Source organism: Takifugu flavidus, chromosome 19 (assembly GCF_003711565.1).
Source record: "Takifugu flavidus isolate HTHZ2018 chromosome 19, ASM371156v2, whole genome shotgun sequence".
NCBI lineage: Eukaryota > Metazoa > Chordata > Actinopteri > Tetraodontiformes > Tetraodontidae > Takifugu > Takifugu flavidus.
This window is the reverse complement of record NC_079538.1, coordinates 12243661-12259483: the sequence shown is the minus strand read 5'-3', so window position 1 is coordinate 12259483 and position 15823 is coordinate 12243661. Positions and strand designations below refer to the sequence as shown.

The 15823-nt window shown below is 46.8% G+C and overlaps 1 protein-coding gene across 6 annotated transcripts in view; it reads left to right on the top strand.

The window, feature by feature from the left end:
• The window catches only part of cdc42bpab (CDC42 binding protein kinase alpha (DMPK-like) b), a 43877-nt gene that overhangs the window by 13393 nt on the left and 14661 nt on the right, over positions 1 to 15823 (top strand). For all 6 annotated transcript variants that reach the window (XM_057017742.1, XM_057017744.1, XM_057017741.1 and 3 more), the window contains exons 2-11: positions 3310 to 3401; positions 5947 to 6030; positions 6948 to 7043; positions 7772 to 7920; positions 13353 to 13446; positions 14091 to 14291; positions 14381 to 14519; positions 14632 to 14741; positions 14837 to 14916; positions 15632 to 15810. In XM_057017742.1, the coding sequence (XP_056873722.1) occupies positions 3310 to 3401; positions 5947 to 6030; positions 6948 to 7043; positions 7772 to 7920; positions 13353 to 13446; positions 14091 to 14291; positions 14381 to 14519; positions 14632 to 14741; positions 14837 to 14916; positions 15632 to 15810 (1224 nt within the window). The remainder of the gene's footprint in view (positions 1 to 3309; positions 3402 to 5946; positions 6031 to 6947; positions 7044 to 7771; positions 7921 to 13352; positions 13447 to 14090; positions 14292 to 14380; positions 14520 to 14631; positions 14742 to 14836; positions 14917 to 15631; positions 15811 to 15823) is intronic.

Genomic DNA, 15823 nt, shown 5'->3' with positions numbered 1-15823 from the left:
GGACGCTGTCAGCTACACATGTTCCCAATATAGATAATAAAATATTCAAATGAGATAAAGAACGTGGATGGAGCTCTGCAGCATCATTGATGATAAGCTGTGTTTTTCCTTCCGTCTCGCACGTCTGACCCATATTTAAACAAAAACAAACTGTTCTGGAAAACTTTAGGGCTGCAGCTGGAATTAAACACGGATGCCACTCACAGTTGTGGGACTCTTGTGGGAACCTCAGAAATACTTTGGTACTATGCACATTCTTGAAAATACATGAGTCATATTGAGAACTATTCCTCCGTGCATAGAGGAAACGTGCTCACACAGACGAGGATGCTGGGAAGGGCTGTTTTTCCAGCAAGACCTGTGGCTGAAGTGGGGATTCTGAAGATAATGTTTCACTTAAGGTGATTTTACTGCTCATGTGACCAGATGAGTTTGCCCAACACGTTTCAGACAGTCCTGACATCACATAAGTGCCTAAATTATTGTTTTTGCTCCTCTTAATTCCTGCGTTTGATGATGAATGGATGGTTAAAGTTACTCAACATTTGTCTGAGTCTCATTTAGCCCCCACAGAGCAGATTTGGTGAACTTTTCAATGTGATGTATCAGTCCCTAATTTAACAATATTAATGAGAAATTTAATGTCAAATGGATACATTTTGCTACACTTGAGAGGAATCAGTTTTCCTAATTTGCAATAAATGCAACCTTTTAAGTTGGTGGTGATTATTTGAACTTATATCATGATTAAAAGAATGTGGTCGCGCCCAAGGTTGAGTCACTCACAGAAACTGTGCAAAAGAGACCTTGTTGTCCCGGCCACATACAAGACACACGCACAGAGGTGGATCTTCACATGAACACACCCTGGGGCTGCTGCAGACGGGTTCAGGCTGCGAACAGAACACACTTTTCCTGCTGTTATGCTGCACGGCTGCAGGATGATCAGCCCGCTAGGAACTCGGAACCAGACGGCCAGACTGGTTTGTTTGGCATTGCTGGTTGTTTTGTATCACCTGCACATGTTGTGTGTGTGTGTTAATCATTTTTAAAAACCGCACCTTTTCTTGTCCTACTGATTTAATCCCTCTACTTCTCTGGAATTTCACTACATTCCAGACATTTCTCTGCTCATAACACTTTGTTTCAGGGTTATTAATGTGTCGTTACACTCAACTGGTTTATTTGGAATATGAACCTTTGTCACATTACTCCTGATATCGTCCTCTGTAAAGATACCCCCCCCCCCCCACACACACCACACACACACACCATTACTGCTAGGCACAACCACTCACTGTTGGAAACAAAGAGCTGCTGTCACGGTGAAAGCCCGATAGTCATCTACCTAAATGTTGCCTAATGGTTCCAAACACGCCGCGCTATAGCAACGGTTTCTATGTTTAGTTCCACCTGTATATTTTGCCAGGGAGTTAACATGCATGGCATTTTTCTCTCTTGTAAAAATAGCTCACAGGAACGGAGCAGACACATTGATCCCTGGGTAAATTTGGGAGAACTCTGTGAAAGAAGCTTTTCTAGTTTCCAGATGGGGCGTTTAGCCTTTGTGCTCTCCTACTGTATGGGTCGTGTTTACCAGCAATACTCGCCAATTGATCAAACTGAAGGGTTAAAAGGGCCAGCTGCACTAAACTATTCTTATTTTACATCTTTGGGAACAATAATTCACTCATTATACGCCAGTTTTAGCTGTGCGTGTGCACATTTGTATGAGCGCTTTGTTGTGGACGCGGCCTGTGGGCTCCCAGCTCACAGATGAAAGACGTGTCTCATGTGGCTGGTTTAGCGGAGCTCCTGACTCAGCAGTCACTTTACCCACCCCCCGCTGTCTGCCCCCAACCCTGTCAGAAGTGACTTTTTAAGCTGAGAAGCAGCTAGATGAACACTGGGGGCTAACGGTGGCGGAGGGGGGCAGCGCGAGACGACATAGCCGTCTCCCCGGCAGCCCTGGCCTTCGTCGTCGAAGACGCGAGCATAAACACGTTTTCATCTTTGCGGGGTAATAGTTGAAAAGAAGGTCGGGCGGCGCCCGGGGACGTCTCTGAAATGTAAACCGGTCCACATCAGTCGCAATAACCCCCGAGATGAGAGCGCGCCGCTCTGTGTAGATGTGCTGGTGACAAATCTGGCTGCTAAATTTGTCCCCACATAAAAAAATTTAAAGGAGAAAAGATTCTGAAAAGCTTCAGTGATGTCCTGGCTGTTGTTGGCTGTTAGTGGTGTTAATTAGCCACCATTGGTTTTAGTGTGTGTTTTTGTGAGCCTGGGGAGTGCAGTGCACCAGCACCACTGCCGTCCATCTGCCGCCCAGTCACAGCACATCAGGCCAGATGTGCAGCGATTGTTGGTCCGTGCGTGACTTGCTCGTTCCCCTGCAACCACCGTTTGAGCGTTGGAAAATGCTAATTTTTTTCAGTCATGACAACCAGATGAGTGTTTTGCCTGTGGGGGATTGCAGACAAACCCAGTTTGCCAGTTTGGCTGGTTTACTCTGAAACAGCAGCCAAAAACAATGTTTGCGTTGTAGATTTTATGCTTTGTCATCCGAGAGAGTCGCATATGGAAAAGTCAAACACTGTTGGAGTGTAATTACCCCGCAGTTATGATTTTCACAGCGTTGTGACCCCGGAGAACTCGCAGCCAGTCCAGGTTGTCCCCGCTTTGCTGTTTGCCATCATGTAACTAGGGAAGTGGTTAAATAGCTGTCCACAAACGGGGGAAATGCTGACTTTGTCGGCCTGAGATGGCGTCTGTCTAGCTTTGTCAGAGGAGGCCGTGGACCCTTGCAGATCCCCCACCCCCCACCTCTGAAAACCTCTTTCTATGGAACCACGACTGCAGGCGTAACAATGGCTGGCTTTATCATTCAGCCTGTGTGTGTCCGGTGTCACATGCTACAGAGGCGCAGGTGGTCGCTAATGCTTCCCTAAAGAACGTTTACAATGGCGGCCACGGCGTGACCTGTGGGATATTTTTGGCTGGCGAGCACATGACAGACACTGATACGTGTGGTGATTTCAGTAACAAGCGCTTATAGACTGTTGATGCTTATCGATCCTGCTCAGTATTGAGTAAACACTCCACGCAAACATCAGCCGTGCGTTTCATCTACTCTGATTGTCACAGATGGATCTGAGGGTTTTTTTTTCCTGCTGATTTGATTAACTTCAAACAGAGGATGTGATCGATGGGTGGCCTGCAGGGCAGACTCGACCACATCTCGGTGATCTTCTAAATGATGATGGTTTTAGCTGTATTTTAATTGCTCTCCTCTCCTTCTGTCTGCAGCCAAACCTTTCACCTCCAAAGTGAAGCAGATGCGGCTGCACAAGGAGGACTTTGAGATCCTGAAGGTGATTGGACGAGGAGCCTTCGGAGAGGTGAGACCCCCCCCCCGTTTTACACAACCGAACTATGCAGCAAGTCCATCACTAAAGCTGTGAACCTACAATTTGGTTTTCCTTCCTTTCTCTTTTGTAGCAGAAGCAGGTGTTCCGGGTTAGTTTGGAGCATTTTCTCATGGACGGATCATCTGTACTGTGTGTTCTGTCAGCTCTGTTTTGTCAGGAAACATTTGAGGGGGAAGATTGAAGGTTTGATAGGGGAATAATACCTCACCGTGTACTTTCACGCTCATACCTTTAATGCCAGAGCTGCAGAAAGGCGAGGGTGTTGTTTGATAGGCAATTAGCATGTCCTGCATTCCTGCAGAGGTGCGTAGCAGAGGTCCGCTGCACCAGCATGACTCTACATGCAGCTTCAACAACCCTTTTAAAGGTGTCTTCACAATTTACCTGGGTTAAACCATCCAGCGTGGCTCCTCGTGGTGTCTCATCAGCTTCGCTCATATCTATAGGGGTTTTAAACCTTACTTGTCACCTGGTTTCAGTTGATAATGTAAAAGTTGGGGAATGTGGTAGGGACAGGTCCTGGAACAAGACTGTTGGGTAATGCTGGCCTCCTGCAGCTACCCTCCGGCTCCACGGTGATAGTCTAGCGCAACGTGGGGTTTCAGCGGTGAAGTGATCTCCTACAGAGACGTCCTTGAAATCTCGACGTCGGCTTTCAAAACCCTGACAGGAGGAGAGAAACCGGGGAGGGGGGGGGGCAGTTAGCAGCAGATAGATACGGGCGGTCCCGCGGGCATGTAGCAGCACTACCAACACAAACAAGCTCACTCGTGCCCCTGCATAAGGTATGTGCACAGGTGAATCACGTAACTAACCTCTTCACCTGTGTTTAAAGGCTTGATTTGATAGGTAGCGTCCAGTTGTTTGTTCAGAGATTCTTTTCTCTGGCCCCTGCAGAAAATAGAAAGAGATTAATCAAAATATATATATTTTTACTTCATTCAAGCGAATATATCTCGTTTCCTCATCCTCTCAGGCCATTGACAGTAGGGTCCACGCCAAACGTCTCTTCCTGCCATAAGGGAGTCGCTCCTGCTGATGTAGCTCCTGTAAAGTTCTCAGAGACCAGCTGGGATTCGCCTGTAAAGCGGACCGTGGCTGTCTGGGCCGCTGTGGAGTGATGACATGAGCTGCTATTTCCCAGTTTGATAAAATCAAATCATGGAATTGGATCATCAGTCTTTTGGTGACAAAGAGAATTACTTGTGATTATCAGAGACTGCAGTTAGGATGCAGGGAGGATGGAGAGAAGGGCAAAAGAAGGGCCATTGCCTAAAACACTGAGCTTCTCTTCCTCATCCTCCACCTCCTTTCTGCTGAGGGATCACTGGGGGAAATCCAAACACTGCAAGAATGTTATCATTGTGTTGCATTAGCAGCATTCCCCAGCTCATTTAATACACTACAGACCCCTCATGCACAGGGCGCCTGTGTTTATTTCACTTCCCAGCCGCGTGCACGTCCAGCGCACTGGCCTGTTCACATGTCGCTCCACATATTTGGCTTTGTTCATCTGAATAATCCAATTGTTGTGTTTGTGTTGTGTTCCTGTGGCTTTTATTAGCAAATATCAGCCCTGAAATGGCAGCTAAAAGTTAGTTTTAACTTTGGCTGTTGGCCTTCAAGGGTCTGTCGCAGCTGCAAGTTCAGCTCCTTTTTTGGCCAAATGTGAATCCAGAGCGGCGTTTGTGTCTCTGTGTGAGTGTGTGTGCGTTTGTTGCGGTAAATGTCCAGGAGTTATCAGTGAGAGGAACGTTGGCAGCTGGTTAAGACCAGGGAGCGTGCTGTGTTTAATCGTCAGGCTAGCACTTGTAGCCGCTCACAGCTGAATTAACAATCAGCGGGTCATTTTGCGTAATGCACACTAACCTGGGGTATCTGGTGTCATTGTTGTTGATTCCACACGCCACTGTTATCTGCTGGTCAGCAGCATTTTGCCAAAAACAAGGAATTTAAGCACGTGAGGAGGAAGGAGGATCAGGATGTTTAATTTATGAGGACTCTTGAGTCTTGGCAAAGCTTTGCATTGACACTGGTTCCCCAGGGGTCGATGGTTGGTCCGTGATGAGCAGTGCGACCACCATCGTGGCCACAGAGCTCTGTGAATAAAAGGCGCAGCCAACTGTTAAACTGGAGTTCAGTAACAGGACGCATGAAGGATATTTATTGTCCAGCTGTGTGTGTGTGTGTGTGTGTGTGTGTGTCTGTGTGTGGGTCCAAGTTGTCTTTATTCATTCCCCTTTACTACTTCCACAGTTTATGTAGCATATGTAATAGCATATAAGCATATGTAATTGTAATTCAGCTGGGTGGAGATGGTTTTTTCCTCTAAATTGCATGTTGGTTGTTGTCCGTGAAGCACGACTGCACGTTATTCATCATCTCACATTCGTCCTCTTGCTTCGGGGATAAGTTCTTCAATTGTTTTTCCTCTGTTTATAACATGCTTCGCATTCTTTGACTGCCATTACCGACCCGTTCACCATTACCTCGCTGCCTCTGTCCTCCCTTTCAGGTTGCTGTTGTAAAAGTGAGAAACACTGACAAAGTCTTTGCCATGAAGATCCTTAACAAATGGGAGATGCTGAAGCGAGCAGAGGTGAGAATTCAGAATTACTGGTTAAGAATGAGGAGGATTGTGGGTAATTAAAGCTGTCAGGATGAAGCTGGGCTCATATCAGGCCTTTGGTGATTAATGCTTTGGTAACATGTCGCTGCTTGAGCCGCTCAGGCTGCGTGCTTTTCTCATCGACCTCCTTCCTGACAAGTTGACATTCCTTTAGGCCCCTCGGGTTTTCCCTTTTCATGCCTTGAACTTCACAGGCTAAAAGTGGCCATTGCTGTCATTGTGAGCAAACGCCCAGAGATGTGAGACGATAAAATCCAACATGTGCTGTAGAGACTGTCCCGTGCCTGCTCTATATGTGAGTTCACCCCACGATGCCTCGCGGGCACACTTGGAAGGGAACCAAAAGTTAGCCTCGGCCGTGGCTTTGACCACGAGCGGCCCCTCCCTTTCAGAGCAGATTCCACACAGCACTCACAGCTATTTTCAGTCCAGAATGGGAGAATTTCATGTCAGTGTGTCAGCGGCCCCCACTTCTTCACTTTCACAGAAGACATAGAAGCACATGATCCCAATAGCGAGCGTCACTTTTTAACTGAATGAGCCGTGGCTGCATGTGACAGCGATTTGACTGAGGAAGCCTCTTTTTCCAAGGTTGAATTGAATTTAACAGTGAATTAGGGATGCATATTTTTGAGGAGACGATGTGGATCAGGAATATTTCAAGGCTTCTTTACATTTCAAAGTGACGAGGAAGCCAAATGGTCGTTTGTTTCGTTCTAGAAACAACCACTTGTATTTTAGATCAGGTTTTAGTCATTAATATATCATTTAGTTACTTTAGAATTTCCATGTCAGGGGAGCAGCAGATCTTGTGGCTCTGGTTTAGCAGTAATTTAAGGTGTTAATGATCAAATTTGCATCTTAAACCTGTTGCTTTCTTTCTGAAGACGGCGTGTTTTCGGGAGGAACGTGACGTGTTGGTTAATGGAGATTGCCAGTGGATCACCACCCTGCACTACGCCTTTCAGGATGAGAATAATCTGGTAATCCATCATTCTGCTCCTACCAGCAAAAACACTTGACGTGTTAGCAGAAATGGTCCGTGTCATGCATCGGCTTCTTCCTGTCTCAGCCGCATTAGTCCAAACTTTGCTCCCTTCAAGAGTAACAACACTTCTTTTGTGCAGATCCACCTGCCCTGCTGGTCGGGTCATTTATAGAAAAAAGGGTTCCATGTAGTCATGACAGCCCGTCGGAGGCTGACCAGGACATTCATTGTGTAACCACAAAGCTCACCGTGACTTAGAATTGTAGGAAACCAGGCAGCAGCGTTTAACGCAGCCAAAGAAAGCATTTATGTAAAAGACCAAAAGAATTCCTTTGCTGCTTGTTGACTGGCTTTCCAGCAAAGTTTTTTCCTGGCTTTCATTGGATATTGGAGGCAGTTCTCTGCCCTCCAACCTCACAGTTTCTGTGACCTCGGGTTCAAATGCCAGGACAGCCTGCTGTACCATTTCCAACATTCTCACAACAACTCCTTATCCCTGGACACTCCTTAAAACTTAAAAAAACACACCACTGCCCACTCAGCCATCTATTTTTAGGAAAAACCCTCAAAAGTTTACAACTATTTTAGTGCTCCCCACCCTCTGTAGTAATGATTCTATGGTGGAAAAAAAGGAGTCCTTCACTAAACACATCACTGATATCACACAACATTTCTGTAATTGCTGAAAATGTGTCTTCTCTGCTGGTCCTCTTGTCGCTCCAGTACCTGGTCATGGACTACTATGTGGGTGGTGATCTGCTGACGCTGCTCAGTAAGTTTGAGGATCGGCTGCCAGAGGAGATGGCCAAGTTTTACCTGGCTGAGATGGTGCTGGCTATCGACTCTGTTCACCAGCTTCACTACGTCCACAGGTGAGGAGCAGGGAGAATAGAGTGTGTGTGAGTGTGCGTTCAATTATGTTTCAGAGAGAAAGAGCTGAGCAGTAAGTCCCAATCATGGATGTTAAGTGCCTTTAAATTGCTGCACAGGCAGTTTTCCAGCTGTGGGAGCCACGATGGAGTAATGAAACTCCTGTAGTGCTCATGTTTGTCTTCATTCATCACTGAAGCCTGTCAATACTGCTGACTAAATTATACACTGTATTAGTTTGTTTTCCTGTGTGTTATTATTTCTGTCTTGGAATGTTCCCTGTTGGGGTTGCCGTGTTCGAGAGACTGTTAGTGTGACGCGTGTAAGGGGAAGCTCATAGTCGACCTGCAGAGTTATTGCTTTGGCAGCTCGTCTCGGCTGTTTTTGCGGTTCACACTCATTTTCAGGAACACGAGTAATGTGATTTGCAGAAGCTGTGCACAGCCTGTCAGTCTGAAATACCACCGAACACTACCTGCTCAGCAACCGTGCACAGTTTGGGACCAGAGCCTGCATGTGCAGCTACGACCAGGAAGTAGAGAATGAGTCCCGCCCACAGGGCTGCCCAGCCAATCATGACCAGAGTTTAGCTGTCAATCATGATGTAATCAGGCATCAACATGATAGATGCTATAGGACTTGCATGATGTTATCTGACTGTGGAAGTTTGGGGGGAGAAAAGATGGGGACGAGGGGAGGATGCAGCTTCCCTTACAGTCCCCTCGTGGAGGGTTTGGAACCATAATGATGGGGTAAAGGGAGCCTGTGGGTGGGGGTGTGGTGCTGTTACCTCCTGCCTATGTTCCAACTCCCCCCATCCCCCATCCCCCAACACACACACACACACACACACACACTCAACATATTTGTGTGGTATGTTCTCTTTGTACAGGATGGAGACGGCCATGCGGGTCCCCCGGGGAGGGTGTGCCCTGATGGCTGGGCCCATCTGATGTGTGTGTGTGTGTGTGTGTGTGTGTGTGTGTGTGAGGATGAGGGTTTGTGTGTTTATCTCTGCCTTGTATGTGGGTTTTTCCTATTTTCATGACTTGAGGCGCAGTGTTTTTCCCTATAATTTGGAGGTTCTAATGTCAATTAAACAGAAAACCAACCAGCCTCTATTCATGGCTCACTTTCAGTTACACCAAACACACAAACAAATGTCTGTGGGGCAACATAAATGGGCAATTTGTGGGTGTTGTTGAGGGCAATAACGTTCTTGTTTTCTCTCATGGGAATTACAATTTTTCATTGGCTTATAATGCCTTTTAGCCGGGTGCTTTTAATTCTGAAGATACAATATAGTTCTTGTGTGGCAACTCTTTAGTTAGTGAAATTAATGCATTCCGGTCATAATTTTTCTCATGGTTAAATTCAGTTTGGTTACTGACTGACTGTTTTATTTATCCCTGTTGTGTTAGCTGTGAAGTCTCCCCAGCAGCAGCCATCCTTCATGCTAACAGAACATGCTACACACGACGCGCCTGTGTGTTAAACTGCACTAACTAAACAGTCTGAGTGCTGACAGTCCCACTGTAAACAGACAAGAAGGAACATGGTAGCCAAGCAACGTCAATGCTACAAACAACCCCTAATCCAACACTAACTGTTGATTTAACAGATTCCATTTTTAGTGTCCAGAAATAACACAAACGTACCTTCACTAATACCCTTTTCAAGAAAACAAAATCCTTTTTTTGTTCCTGAATGGTACTTTAAATGGTCGATTAATCACGTCAGTTGTCACCGATAATGTTTGTTGGTTTCTGAGAAGAAGGGGTGGTCTTATAAGTTCTTGAATGGGACTGGAACCTTTTCATTCAGAATCGGCTCCCAACCAGAAACAGCTCGCTTGTCCTCACTTTTTCCAGACTTTTGATGAGTAAACCTGTTAAATTCCATTATTTTGGACATGCAATGTGTTTTGCTTTGAAGTAGCTGACCTGGTCACGGCGCTGGCTCATCTAAAATTAAAATGTGCAATCTTGTTGACACTGATGAAGCTAAAAAGATCCCCCGATGAAAGAAAGAAGAGCAAAGAGCCCCGAGGTCATCCTTCTGTCCCACTCACCCAACTCCCATGGGATTTGAGTGTGTTAGATATGACCCAAAGGGACTCTGTGTGTGTGTGTGTGTGTGTGTGTGTGTGTGTGTTTTCATTTGTTTAGTGGTCAGTGATGTGCATGGCCTCCCAGAGGGGCCTTACTAACCTTTCAATAGTCTATCTCAGCATGGCTTTGTGCTGCCTAGCATCACATCTGTCTGCTAAAGGACAGCTGTGTGTGTGTGTCTGTGTGTGCTGGGTAGATTTGGGGGTTGGATGCATGTGAGCAGGAGAGGATGGAGATGTAGGTGAGGGAGTGACGGTCCTCATCTGTCCACTGCGTCTCATTGTCCCTCCCCTTATTGATCAGGGCCATGTGTCCCGTCACAGACTGGTGGTCTGAGACAGAACGGGACTCAACTCAACTGATCAAAGCACAGTTTAAACACGCTAAATGAAAATACTTTAGTAGTGAGCCTGCGGCCGAGTGTATGTCGGTATCAAGTGATGCCAGAAATCACAGCCAGCGGCTCTTTGAACCATCGGTGAACGGCTGCCTGGCTGGTGCCTGGATGACATCCCCCGTCTGTGTGTGTGAGGTGGTGTCCAGATGGCCTTCACAGATGGATACTGTGGTCTTAGAAGAGATTAGCTCCCTCTGTTCTCATCTCTGCACTGCTCCTTAAGACCGCAGGAGCCCCGTGACACAGTAGCCCATTTAGATATGCTAACTAGCATAGCGCTGCCGTGCCTTGGCACCACATACTCTGGACACGCAGCGGGAGTCGTCCACGTGCTCCGTTAGCCTTCAGCGGGGTGGTTGATGTGACTATCAAGGTGGTCAGAGTCAGGGTAACACAATATGAAATTGCCAAGCAGAGTTCAGGGGTCACATTTCCTTTATTGCCGTTGAGTGAAAGACCTGGCAGAGAGGAAGAGAGGGGAGTGGGCAGACGGGCTTTGCTGGGTACTAAATGGTTTATCGGTGGCAGCGTCGGCGCCGCGCCCACCCCCACTGAGCCGTTTGTCTGGCACACACACATTTGCATACACACCAGCAGGCACGAGTTCACACACACTCACACATTGAGTGTCCGTTGTAGATTGTGGCTTTCAGGCAAATGACACACCTGTGTATACACACACACACACACACGCACGCATGCACGCACACTATCTTCCTTTAATTTTAAGTTTGCAAATATTTTTCATTTGGGACGTACTGTCTTTGTCTTCAGTCTTCAGGTTTCCACCTGTTCCATTAGCATTTACTTTAAATGTCACGAGGGAACTTGCAAAATCGGCATTTTTACTATTGAATGTGTAAAGTTGGAATAAAGTGGTTAATGTCTGATTTTAAATTTCAGGTTTCAGACATTTCCTTTCGAGAAATGTTGCGAAGCCATGGATGATTAACTTCTCCCAGCATGTAAAAGCTCTTCTAAAGGTTAAAAATGTTCCACAGATTCTGTTTCTAACATTATAAAGCCGTTAGCCAAAAGCTGCATACTTTTCCTCCTGTTGTAGCCAAATGTGCGTCCTCTTGCCTAAGCTGTCGAAGATGTTGAGGTTTGAGTTTCTAAAGTTAAGAAGACAGTTCAGAAACCTTAGAGCAGCCTGGGAGTCCAAGATAAATCTCCTTTTTCAAGCCATAAAAATTTTATCGGAGAGATCTAAATCCTCAGTGGCCCTGTTCAAAGAACACAACCTTCAGGAGACCTGACGCTTATTTTTATGTGCGTTTGTTCCCGCCAAAGTTCATGTTTCTCCATAGAAATGTACGTATTTGGGTACAGAGTGTGGTTTCCCTCTTAAATACTACGTTCAGATCCAGTTTGGAAAGCGGCGTCCAATCTGGAAGTCATCTTGGAGCAGTCGAGATCTTCAGAAAAGAGGCGTGATGTAAACTGAGTTAGAAAGAGCTTCTATAGTGTGTTTTGAAGCTTGCCCACCTCCTCCCCCCACCCCAGGAGACGGGACTATTAACGCTGCTGGAGGATGACTGAGCCTTGAAAAGCTCTGTGGCTGATGACACATGAAAGGAACCTTCAAGAAACGCTCATATCTGCTCAATCTGGAGTCACATACGTACTTGGAGAGTGGTGTGTGAGGATTTCATTAGATTTAACACATTCACTCCTGCTTCCTTACATCAAATTGGTGAAAATGGTTTGGCAGGAATCTTATGGACATCATTTGTGACCTCATTTTAACTGTTATGGGGCGCAGGTTGGTCTGTTTGAAGCCAATATTCAATCTCTCCTCTCCTATCCTCCCCTCTCCTCTCCCTCTCCCTCTCCCTCTCCTCTCTTCTCTTCTCTTCTCTTCTCTTCTCTTCTCTTCTCCTCTCCTCTCAACCTTCTCCGCTGTTAACCCCCCTCCTTCTATATGCAATGCTAACTGTTGTTAACGATCGCAGCAGCATGGTTGTTCCACCTCAGTGGCACATTGTTTTTACAGATGTCCAGTCTGGACCTCCACAGAACCCCAGATTAACCCTCCATAATTCTTCACGGGGAGGCCTGACAGAGGTCTGATTGATGCATGTCTCATTAACGCCCTTGGAGAGCCCTCAGCTCACCTGTTAATATACAAATAGCACCTTTAATTTTTCCTTGTCCTATAAATGGACCTGAAGTATTGTTTAGGATCGAACCACCAACAGAGCCCACCTCAGTTACTGGACCTGGGTTTTGCTGTTGGGTCTAGACCAGTCAGGAGGACGGCTGCACAGCTCTAATGTTTCAAATCAAACTGAAAGTCCAAACCAAATGGGCTAGGTGGAAAGCACCCAAAGACCACCGTGGAAGATAAGAGTGTCCTTCTAACTGGACCCACCTGTTGTTGACAGATGTTGTAGGGTCTAAATGAACTCCAAACATTCATTTTATTTCCATTTTATGGACAGTGTCTGAGGGACATTGAGCCTGTCCAGCCGGTCAAGCTGCCAGACAGAAGACCTCGTGTAACGGCGAATCCCACTAATTGGAATCAAGCCGCAGTCCCAGGATATATTATAAACACATCATTAGCGGTAGTAATACAGAACAGATGCAGAACGAGGAGGAATTCTGCAGTGGTTGCCATGTACACATCTGCAAAAGAATGTGTTGTCAGGAGCCCCCCCCCCGGCCACCTAATTCGCCTGTGCTCACAAACACTGTTGGCGAAGCTGACGGGAGTGGATCCCCGAAGGTCACAGGGTTTTTTTCTGGGGTAGGAGAGTGTTAAAGGTGCTTGCTGTGCAGTTTTGATGTGAATTTGTCGCACACAAGGATCGATTGTGTCTCCTGTTTAAGCCGCTGGCTTCTAGAGCGAGTCGAGAAGTGAAATTTCCACAGGTTGTGTGATTTAATTACATGGCGACGGTTCTTCTTCCTCTCGTTTCAGGGACATAAAGCCGGACAATATTCTGCTGGACATGAACGGCCACATCCGCCTGGCTGACTTTGGCTCATGCCTCAGACTCATGGAGGACGGGACGGTGAGATGTTTTCCTCTATCGCCCTGCTGCTAACGCTTCCGCGGCTCCAAAGCAAACATACCAGAGCTTAAACTGACCTCCTCATCAACCCTCGGGGGTCTCCAAGCAGGAGCATGTGGTTCAGTGGGTTGGCTGTGCCTCCGCATCGTGATTCTGACAGTTCAGAACCAAACGGTCAGAGAAGTGTCACCGTTCCTTCCCGTGACGTTAGCATAACTGGGGGCTCGGGAACCATTTTTGGAACACTGCTACAGATGGAAGCGATGAATGACGACCTGCTTGACTAATGATAAGAGAAGATGTCATTGGTCTTTAGACTATTAAAAACGGCTTCCTGAATAACAGAAGTTTCGCCAAAATGTCAGAGATTCAGATTCCAACATGTTTTTTTCCCCCCCTCCTCCTCTCTGACAACCATTTGTAAAGAATTCTACACCAGAATATTCCAGAATACTGACATCTGCTTTTCAATTCAGAATTCCCCTAAAATCTTGGCGCGTTGTTTCGTTATTGCTCAGTTTGGCTTTTTGTTTCTGCTCTGCAATGCTTCAGTTTTTTCCCAGACATGTTTGCTAAATAGAATTTTAACTATCGTGGCCAACAGTATACTTTGATGTGTTAAGATTTGGGCTTCTTCTCTCCAGGTCCAGTCCTCAGTGGCTGTGGGGACTCCTGATTACATCTCCCCAGAAATCCTGCAGGCCATGGAGGATGGGAAGGGCAAGTACGGCCCCGAGTGTGACTGGTGGTCTCTGGGCGTTTGCATGTATGAGATGCTGTACGGAGAGACTCCGTTCTACGCTGAGTCTTTGGTGGAAACCTATGGGAAGATCATGAACCACATGGTGAGGGTGTGCTCCACACCACACCCAAGTTCTCCAGTTTTAAATTTGATGCCGGGAACCTTGACGGAACGCCCTTCCTTTCCTCCCAGGAGCGATTCCAGTTCCCCCAGCAGATGACTGACGTGTCGGAGGAGGCCAAAGACCTGATCCGCAGACTCATTTGCAGCCGGGAGCACCGACTGGGTCAGAACGGCATTGAGGACTTCAAGCACCACCCGTTCTTCACTGGTACAGTCTCACCACACGGATCTTCTTTTAATTTCCAGTTGCAGTCGGAGGAACGCCGTTAACAACAGCACGATTAAACAGACGTGACTCAGCTTCTATGCCTTGTTTTCAGGTATCGATTGGGAAAACATCCTGACATGCGAGGCCCCGTACATCCCCGAGGTCAGCAGTCCTACAGACACCTCCAACTTCGATGTGGACGACGACTGCTTGAAGAACTCCGTGAGTGCAGAGCGACACCACACGGTCGACGTGTTTTTAGAGTTGCATAAGACATGAAGGGATTGTGTTTTTAATATGGCTGAATCATTTCTCAGGAAACCATGCCTCCTCCCTCCCACACGGCCTTCTCTGGACTCCATCTGCCCTTTGTGGGGTTTACATACACAAGTAAATGGTGAGTGTTACCGTGGAGATCAGTTACACAATTTACAGTACCTGCCTGTAAATAAGGGTTGTTTTTGCAGCTGTGCCGTTTTTGGCAGTTTTAAATCCCTGCAAAGCTTGAAGAAAGTGGAAGTCATTCAAGATTACAAATGTCTTTTTTCCTCATCTGTTGTATGACGGGAGCTGAGGTGTAGATTAGATGATGTAAATGGACAGATTTTTGCCAGACAGACGTTCTCCCGTCTTATCTCTCCATCCCAAAGAGGCAGAGGAGTATTAAATTAGCTCCCCTCCCTAATAAGGTGATGTTCATGCCTCGTCTTCACGCTGAAGGCGACCCGTGAGAAAGCAACAAATCCACCATGACTTCCTTATCTCTTTGAGCTTCAGTGATAATGACCAGTTCCACCCTTTCTCCCCGTCCTCCCTACTCCTCTCTTTCTTTGTGTTACTGCTGTTCCCCTCCCCTCCTCCTGCTCCCTCTCCTCCATGAGTCAACATTCTCCGTCATCTGTCTGTAGTTCACTTCTCCTTCTCTTCTCCGCTGCATCTCTGTCATTTCAGTTTGAACTCAGAAATGTTGGAACCTTCATCTTTATCAGAATGTCTCTGATGCCAAACGCAGCAAAAACCGCATCCACAAACCATATTTTAGCTCTGAAACGCTGGTTAAAGATGGAAACTGTTACCGCCTCCATTAAACACTTCTCCTCTTCCCCATGTAGTACCTTATCCGACCGGGGGTGCCTGCGACAGTTGGCCGTGGAACCCGGTAAAGCAGGTAAGGTTCAGCTGGACCTGGATGTCCAGCGCAGCCTGGAGGACAGCTTGGCCACGGAAGCCTACGAGAGGAGGATCCGCCGCCTGGAGCAGGAAAAACTAGAGCTGACACGCAAACTGCAGGGTGAGTTCTGCGA